The sequence below is a fragment of the Bufo bufo genome, chromosome 8 (assembly GCF_905171765.1).
Source record: "Bufo bufo chromosome 8, aBufBuf1.1, whole genome shotgun sequence".
Taxonomy (NCBI): Eukaryota; Metazoa; Chordata; class Amphibia; order Anura; family Bufonidae; genus Bufo; species Bufo bufo.
In genome coordinates this window covers 17,363,516-17,373,124 of record NC_053396.1, presented here as the reverse complement: position 1 = coordinate 17,373,124, position 9,609 = coordinate 17,363,516, and the positions used below count along the sequence as shown (strand labels likewise).

The window sequence follows — 9,609 nt, the reverse complement described above, 5'->3', positions numbered from 1 at the left end:
CCAATAACAGTCACATTTTTTCACTCCATTATTTTGACCTGAGCTAATGATAAACCTGGCCCTGTTTTGCAGTCCGCAAAATATGGATACCGTCCATATGTCAGTTTTTCGCAAATTATAGAACTTGTCCTATTGTGGCCCCTAAAATGCGGTCTATGGACTCATTGAAGTCAATGGGTTTGCAAAAAATGCGGCTGGCGCACTGACGGTCCTTGCCTTCAATGCAGAAGGTCGTGGGTTCGATACCCGGCAGAGACATTTTGAAATAGAGAATAATAAATGTTTGATACACAGGGGTATAAATTAAGTTTTATTAAGAAAAAAAAAAAAAAAGATCAAACCATTGGCGCCAAACAACATCCTGCATTAAGCCACGCCCCCTGTATCCGTGTAAACATAGCATTTTCTGCTCGGAGAAGTGGCGACCCTATATTGGTGGACAGGACACCCTAATGTCCATTCTGCACCCCCCGTGTCTGGGACTCAGCAGCAGATATAGAAGCCAGGCTGCTGCAGCTGTCGCCATGGCAACGGGATCTATTCCCTAGTAACCAGGGAAACGGTATCTGGTCTCCTGCTCTCGCGATGGTTGCTACCAGGAAGCAGGAAGTGAGAGAGGACAGTGGGCAGTCTGGCTCATGAAGGGGGGCGTGATACCGGCTGCCGGAGCCTGAAGTGTGGGGGATGGAGGGGCTAGAGGCAACAGGGATGACTGGGAGCGGTGCGGACACCTGCTGTACGGGTAAGTTTATGGCCTGCGGGGGGCGCTGTGTTATCAGGCTGGGAAGGCTCTGCACTGAGTGTAGACGGCAGGGTCACCAGCAGGGGCGCTGTGCCACAGAGGAGCTGGAAGAGGAAGCCCCAGGGAGGTGAGGGTGAGAGGGGTCACCCGCAGGGGGTGCTGTGTGTCAGAGGGGGTGCTGTGTGTCAGAGGGGGTCACCCGCAGGGAGTGCTGTGTCAGAGGGGGTCACCCGCAGGGGGCGCTGTGTGTCAGAGGGGGTCACCCGCAGGGGGCGCTGTGTGTCAGAGGGGGTCACCCGCAGGGGGCGCTGTGTGTCAGAGGGGGTCACCCGCAGGGGGCGCTGTGTGTCAGAGGGGGTCACCCGCAGGGGGCGCTGTGTGTCAGAGGGGGTCACCCGCAGGGGGCGCTGTGTGTCAGAGGGGGTCACCCGCAGGGGGCGCTGTGTGTCAGAGGGGGTCACCCGCAGGGGGCGCTGTGTGTCAGAGGGGGTCACCCGCAGGGGGCGCTGTGTGTCAGAGGGGGTCACCCGCAGGGGGCGCTGTGTGTCAGAGGGGGTCACCCGCAGGGGGCGCTGTGTGTCAGAGGGGGTCACCCGCAGGGGGCGCTGTGTCAAAGGGGTCAACCGCAGGGGGCGCGCTGTGTGAGAGGGGTCCCCAGCAGGGGGGGGGGGGGCTGTGTGAGAGGGGTCCCCAGCAGGGGGGGGGGCTGTGTGAGAGGGGTCCCCCGCAGGGGGGGGGGGGGGCGCTGTGTGAGAGGGGTCCCCAGCAGGGGGGGGGGGGGGCTGTGTGAGAGGGGTCCCCAGCAAGGGGGGGGGGGCTGTGTGAGAGGGGTCCCCCGCAGGGGGGGGGCGCGCTGTGTGAGAGGGGTCCCCCGCAGGGGGGGGGGCGCGCTGTGTGAGAGGGGTCCCCCGCAGGGGGGGGGGAGCGCTGTGTGAGAGGGGTCCCCCGCAGGGGGGGGGGCGCGCTGTGTGAGAGGGGTCCCCCGCAGGGGGCGCTGCGGCAGAGGGGTCACCTGCAGGGGATGCTGCGGCAGAGGGGTCACCTGCAGGGGATGCTGCGGCAGAGGGGTCACCTGCAGGGGATGCTGCGGCAGAGGGGTCACTGTTAGGGGGCACTGTGTCAGAGGGGTCACCCACAGGGGGTGCTGTATGAGGGCTATAGCTCTAGTAGTAGACTGGGCTGAGGATGCTCTGTAATCAGGGATGACATCTTGGTCACCAGCAGGGGGCACTGTTTGACTCTGGCTCCAATTCGGTTTATCGATGCTTTTAGAGGGGCGTGCTCCTACTAGCAGATGTAGGAGGAGAAGCATCGCAGCTGGCAGCAGCAGGGGGTCACCCCAAGTCAATGACTTACATGATAGGTCTCTCTAGTTTTCACAAAAGTAAGAGAAACATGAATGGCCGGGGGCGGTGCCGCTCTCACCAAGTGCCCCGGGGGCGGTGCCGCTCTCACCAAGTGCCCCGGAGGCGGTGCCGCTCTCACCAAGTGCCCCGGAGGCGGTGCCGCTCTCACCAAGTGCCCCGGAGGCGGTGCCGCTCTCACCAAGTGCCCCGGAGGCGGTGCCGCTCTCACCAAGTGCCCCTGGTCTCTTCCCTGCTCCTGTGTTCTGATTGGCAGCCGCGGCCTGGTCTCCACATAGAAGTCACCTGCATGCACTGCGCATGCTCTGGGCATGAACGGCGCCAGCAGAGAGTACCAGTGATGTGGGGAAAGGTTGGGGGCTGTCAGTCCGGGGAAAGGGAAAGAGTCCCGAATCACGTACTGACTGCCCTCAGGGTATCTAACAACTAGAAAGCTGCTTAAAGAATTATAGCAGTGAGCAGCCAGAAGGTAAGTGCACCTGAGCTGCCATGTACCCACTAAGTGCTGGGAGTCAGTTGGCAGGTATACGGCTACGGCAGCACAGCGATATTGGGCGTGACACGTGTCGTGCCCCAAAGTATCGCAGTGTAGCAGCCATAGAAATGAATGGGGCTGCTACACTCCGATACTTTGGCGTGCAACATGTGTCACGCCCAAAATCGCAAAAAAGTGTTGCCGTACCCTAAATCTGGCACAGAAGTAGAAAGTGATTCCCAAGTACAGACCATTCATAATGGACAGAGTGGTTCCGAGTCCAAGATGTACACCGTGAGTGACGTTCCCGGTGCTGAGCTCTGAGTCAAGTGGCCAAACAGAAGTTTCCCTCGGTTTGGCTGCTTGTAAGGAAAGCTGGGAAAAGCGCTTCTTCTGCTCCCCCGGGGCTTGACCATCATTAATAATCCCTTTCCCGTTAGACCTAGGAGTTCTCCATGGAGCAAAATAAAAAAGGAGCGTGCCTTCATAAATAATTGCATCGTGAAGTGGTCACGTATGAGAGACCCCCACGTATGAGGGACCCCACAGACGAGAGATCGAACAGGATGGCAAATGGACATAAAGAAAACAGTTTCTCGTCCAGTTTTCAACACAAGATACTTGGGCTATAAAGTCGTCCTTGTGAGTGCAGCCGCCATATAAAATGGGTAACACTACAAAGTATGGCGTATTTTCAGTCAAGATTTATGTATCTATTGCCACACGATGCCAAATAATACCTCCCTATAGTGCCCATATGGTAGTTTCATACAACATTGAATACTATCTACTATAGAAGTTTGATTCAGCTACTGTCCTTACGGGGCCCCTAAGCAGCTGCCTAATTTGCCACCCCCCCTTAAAACACGCAGCCACACTGGATAAACCTGTAATAGGATTGCGGTCTACTGGAAGCTGCCTGGCCCCATGACTATTGTAGGGCGAGGGTCAATGGTGGAGGAAATCCACGTTGCGATATTAATACATTTACATGGAGGACAGATTGCTTCCCAGTCCACCAGCAGTGGACATGGCAGCGCCCGCTCGTCCCGGTATGAATGATCGCCCTCTGGTTTTAGGCACGTGTTCTCACCTCCTGTCTGTTTTCCAGGCAGGACAACCATTGTGCCAGCAACAATGTCTTCCAGGGGGACGCTGCATGCTGTGGATTGTGGGGGGGCTTTGATGCAATACAGACGAGGTCTGCTATGATTTACAATCAGGACAACCTCTGCGCAGGCGTCCTGCGGATTTTTATGCAGCGTGTTTCGTGACTTTCCTCCCGCAATTCCACGAGGGGGTCTGCAGTGTGTCCTCCCCATAGGGACTTACCCCTGTCGTACATCTAGAGCTGAGTAACTTTGTGAATACATTGGACCAATGATCCGGCATTAGGCTGGGGCGACGCAGCGATTTTGACCTGGCGACATGGTCGCTGTGTAGCAGTGCAGCCATTGAACTGAATGGCATCACAGCAGATAATTTTTTATTTTTTGCAATTCTGGGGTCTCGGCAACTTGCCAGATGTGCTGCAACCCCATTCAATTCAATGGCTGTGCTGCTACACAGCGATGGTGTTACCCCTGCCTTATAGTTCAGAGCTGCATTCACAATACTGCAGCCTTCAGAGCTGTAATCACCAGTCATTGCTGGTTTAGTATCTGCACAGGTGTTTTAGAGATTTACATCCCATGGAAATCTGCCTGTACCATCATTGATGTAGGGAAACTGTACTGCTCCGTGCTGCGCGGGATATCATGGATACAATATGGACGCACACTCATTTCTATTGAGCTTCTTGGGAGATCCCTACGTGTTAAAGGGCATCTGTCCGCAGTTTTGTACCTATGAAACTGGCTGACCTGTCCCATGTTCATATGTGCCCGCATTGCTGAGAAAAATGATGTTTTTATATATGCAAATGTGCCTCTAGGAGCAACGGGGGCGTTACCGTTACACCTAGAGGGTCTGCTCTCTCTACAATGGCCACCCCCTCTGCAATTTGATTGACAGGGCCAGGCAGTGGAAACGTCCTCACCTCTGGCCCTGTCAATCAAAGTGCAGAGGCGCAGCAGTTGCAGAGCCTCTAGGTGTAATGGTGACGCCCCCGTTACTCCTAGAGGCTCATTTGCATATATTAACACATCATTTTTCTCAGCATTGCGGGCACATATGAACATGGGACCAACACAGATGCCTTCAGCTGCCAACAGGTCAGCCAGTGTCATAGGTACAAAACTGCTGACAGATGCCCTTTGTCAGTAAACGGGTTGTGTTATGGAGACATCCACTTGCCCTGTTGAGACATATGGATGTTACAGAGGGGGGGGATACGCAGGATCAGTACTAGAAGGGGGTCTCGGTGATACAATTTGCCCGTCTAAAACTAGAACGATGCAAAAGGGTTTATGTGAAGAGGACGGCCGCCTTGTGTATATATATATCTATATGAGCCACTGACTCCACTGTTTCTGCTTGCAGGTATACCCAAGTCCACGACCTCCCAGCGGTATTCCTCCTCTTTCCGGCTCCATTCCTGGTGATATGACCCGACCAAGACCTCCCATGAGACTCTACACAAGGTGGAGGCCCCAATGCCTGTAATCCCCATCCCCCGCCGCGTTCGGTCATTCCACGGCCCCCACACCACCTGCCTGCACTCGGCCTGCGGACCGGTCCGGACGACGCACCTGGTGCGCACCAAGTACAACAACTTTGACATCTACCTGAAGTCCCGATGGATGTACGGCTTCATCCGCTTCCTGCTGTACTTCAGCTGCAGCCTTTTCACTTCCATCCTCTGGGTGGCACTCTCCATCCTGTTTTGCCTTCAGTATCTGGGCATCCGAGTGTTCCTGCGATTCCAATACAAACTGTCCATCATCCTGCTGCTGCTGGGGCGGAGGCGGCTCGACTTTAGCCTGGTGAACCAGCTGCTTATTTATGGGGTTCACGTCAGCATGCTGCTTGTCGGAGGACTGGGCTGGTGTTTTATGGTGTTTATAGATATGTAAATAGATGCATGCGGGGGGGGAAGCGATGTTCCCGGGCAGTTTTAGTAGGAGTCGGTCTTGTTCTTCTTTTATTCATCAGTGCGAGGCTAGTCTTTTTTTTAATAAAGGCATGTAAATACACGTCAAGTATCCGGCAGCGTCAATCAAGCCAGGGTCGTAATATATCTTATTAACATCCTCTCGCCTATCCACTCTTCATATCCTAAGTATGTGCTCAGACTTTTACAGAAGCTGCTCTCGTCCAGGTTGGATTGATAGGGAGCATTTACAACGACCGGGGAAAGTCTTCAAGCGTAAGGAGCTTTAAAGGGGTTATCCAAAGTCTAAAAGATTGCCTAGGACCCTAGGATACATTATACTTACCTAATCCCCGAAGAAAAAAAAAAACAACAACATTTTTTCAATTGGTCTTTATTAAAAATATTCAGCCATTCTGTCACAGTGTTAAAGGGGTATTCCGGTTGTTACAAGTTATCCTCTATCCACAGAATTACGAAAAAGGTTGTAAATACTTATTTAAGCCACATTCTTATCAGTGATTGTTTATAAGGGGGCAGTACAGTGGCTCAGTGGTCAGCACTGGTGCCTTGCAGCGCTGGGGTCTTGGGTCCGAATCCGACCAAGGGCGACATCTGCATGGAGTTTGTATGTTCTCCCTGTGTTTGCATGGGTTTCTTCCAGGTTCTCCAGTTTCCTCCCACCACCCAAAGACATACTGATAGGGACCTTAGATTGTGAGCCCCATTGGGGACAGTTGGTTGCTAATGTCTGTAAAGCGCTGCAGAATATAGTAGCGCTATATAAGTGCATAAAATAAATAAATAAGGTCAGAGATAAGCAGCCGTCAGCTCAGCTGCCTGACGGAACAGAGTGAAAATACAGAGCGTGCTACTAGAGAATCTCAAAGCTGTACAGAGAAAGGGTTCAGCATTTTTAATAAGGACCAATTGAAATTTATTTTTTTTTAGCTCAAAATGAGTACAATGCAATAATAAAAAAAAATGTCGCCCCTAAAAAGGTGTCCATAGCCTTTAAAGGGCTTTTGTCATCAGAAACATGGAGATATTAGCCTTCGACAGCTGAAGACTATGGTCTTGGTCCCATCAGCCTCTGTTACTGCCTTTCCAAGAAAACTGTACTTTTGTAACATGCAAATTAGCATCTAGGAGCAATGAGGGCGGTGCCATTGCACTTTGCTGCTCCCAGAGACTCTGCCCAACCCTCTTCATACCACGCCCCACCGCTAAGACTGACAGACCAGCCAGTGAAAACATTCACGCCTCGCCCTGAAGTCTCGTAGGAGTCCCACTATGGACAATGGGGGCATATCGCTAGGATATGCCCCCATTGTCTTATAGGTGCGGGTCCCACCACTGGGAACCGTACCTATATCGAGAGCGGAGCCCCGCAAGGTGGTGGCTGGAGGCTGGAGGACTCCGGTCCGGCCACCACCAAGCCGGCTTCCCATAGAAGTGAATGGGAGCGTAACGCGCATGCGCGGCCCCCACTCCCATTCATTTCTATAGGGCCGACAGAAATAGCCGAGCCAGCGCTCTGCTATTTTCGCCGGCCCCATAGAATATGAATGGAGGGCGGCTGCGCATGTGCTGTGCACCCTCCTTAACTTGCAGGGCTCCGTTCTCGAGATAGGTGCGGGTCCCAGCGGTGGGACCCGCACCTATAAGACAATGGGGGCATATCCTAGCGATATGCCCCCATTGTCCATGATGAGACAACCCCTTTAAAGGATCACTAAGTTTTCAGAAATCTTTTGATATGTCAGAGACATATAAAAAGTTTTGATTGGTGGGGGTCCCAGCGCTGAGACCCTCACCAACCGCTCGAACGAGGAGAGAGAAATGCTTGCTCACGTTGCCTCAGGAGATGGAAGTGAGAGGGGCCCATAGACTTTATATTGAGCCCATCTCCTGCAGCGAGATGAGCGAGCGCGATATAGGAGCACTTCTCTCTCCTCGTACTAGCAGTCAGGGTTTCTAACATATCAAAAGTCTCCTGAAAACACTTTAAATGGGTATTCCCATCTCAGACAATGCGGACATACCGCTAGGATATGTCCCCATTGTCTGATAGGTGCGACTCTAACCTCTGGGACACGGACCTATATCGAAAACGGAGTGGGGACGGTGGTGGCCGGAGGACACCGGGTCCAAACGCTATCCCCATAGAAGTGAATGAGAGCACAACCACTGCTCCCATTCATTTCTATGGGGCCGACGGAAATGGCCGAGCCAGCGCTTGGCTATTTACGGTGGCCCCATAGAAATGAATGGAGGGCGGCTGCGCATGCGAAGAGCACCCTCCACTACTTTCAGGGCCGAGTTCAGGACAGAGGTGGGACCCGCACTAATCAGACAATGGGGGCATATCCTAGCAATATGCCCTGATTTTCTGAGATGGGAATACCCCTTTTAATAAATAATACATAAAAAAAAAAAAAAAGAACTCGGTGACCCTTTAAGTCTTGAAAACCCCTTTAATCCTAATACATTCATTGCTCTCAGATGATAAATAGTATGATAGAATTCCTGGTCTGTAAAGCTTAAAGGGGTATTTTGGTCATAACAAGTATAGGAGATAAGTGTTAAATCGGTGGAGCTGCAACCAATGTAACCCCAACCGATCAGGAGACGGCCGCAGTAGGGCGCATGCTCGACCACTGCTCCATTCAAACAGGGAACTCGGGATCTCAGGGTGGCGGTCCAGCGGTCAGACTCCCACCAATTTAGGTTATCGCCTATCTTTTGGACAAGGGATAACTTGTTCCTGTAATACCCCTTTAATGGTGAAATGTAATCGGATATTTACCTGCTGTGGATCTGACTGCTACGGCCCCAGGAACAGTTAACCCAAAAGTTAAACCATTTGTTTAAGCTACATCCCAACATTTTGTCTGCTGTACAAACATCGGAGACTACGCCTTACAATGGAGATATTCCTTTGAAAACCATTTTGCATAGAAAGAATCTACAAAAGAAGTTAAGGAACTTTGCAAAGACGTTACTTTTCTTATACTAATCTGCATTATTCTCCAGAGCTGCAGTCACAATTCTGCTGGTTGTAATTTGAAAAATTGTAGAGCAGGGATCAGCAACCTTCAGCAGTCCAGCTGCTGTGAAACTACAACTCCTAGCATGCAACGTACTCGGCTGTTCGAACACCCATAGAAGTGAATGGAGCATTCTGGGAGTTGTAGTTTGCCGATCCCTTGTGACAGATTCTTAAAGGGGTTGTCTCACTACAGCAAGTGGCATTTATCATGTAGAGGAAGTTAATACAAGGCACTTACTAATGTATTGTGATTGTCCATATTGCCTCCTTTGCTGGTTGGATTCAGTTTTCCATCACACTATACGCTGCTCGTTTCCATGGTTATGTCCACCCTGTAATCCATCAGTGGTGGTCGTGCTTGCACACTACAGGAAAAAGTGCCGGCCTATCCGATCGCCGGGACCGTGGGAGCGCACGTAGTCTGTTACTTTTTCCTATAGTGTGCATGCACGACCACCACTGCTGGATTACACGGTGGACGTAACCATGGAAACGAGCAGCGTATAATGTGATGGAAATATGAATCCAGCCAGCAAAGGAAGCAATATGGAGAATCACAATACATTAGTAAGTGCCTTGTATCAACTTCCTCTACATGATAAATGTGATTTGCTGAAGTGAGAGGACCCCTTTAAGTAGCACCTGATCCTCTCCGTGTGGCTACCATGTCATCTGTTACAGCTAGCCTTCGCGCCCGTCTCGGTCCTCTCCTCTGCATACTGTCCAGTCACTAAAGCTGTCATCGTGGTGCTGAGTAACCCACATCTTTCTCCTGGCTGTCATCACGGATTATCCAGCCTATTAACAGTGTCAGGACGTGGATAAGGGGGGCGCGAGCAGCTGCTAATTGTACGTCACGATCTCCAGTACCATTAGATCAGGTATCCTCAAACTGCGGCCCTCCAGCTGTTGCAAAACTACAACTCCCGGCATGCCCGAACAGCC

At 52.0% G+C, this 9,609-nt stretch overlaps 1 protein-coding gene across 1 annotated transcript; it reads left to right on the top strand.

The window, feature by feature from the left end:
- Positions 1-594: 594 nt before the first annotated feature.
- On the top strand, positions 595-5,941 carry TMEM250 (transmembrane protein 250). The gene is made up of 2 exons (XM_040404832.1): positions 595-742; positions 5,063-5,941. The coding sequence occupies exon 2, from the start codon at positions 5,176-5,178 to the stop codon at positions 5,593-5,595; it is 420 nt and encodes a 139-aa protein (XP_040260766.1). The 5' UTR covers positions 595-742; positions 5,063-5,175; the 3' UTR covers positions 5,596-5,941.
- The last annotated feature ends 3,668 nt before the right edge of the window (positions 5,942-9,609 follow it).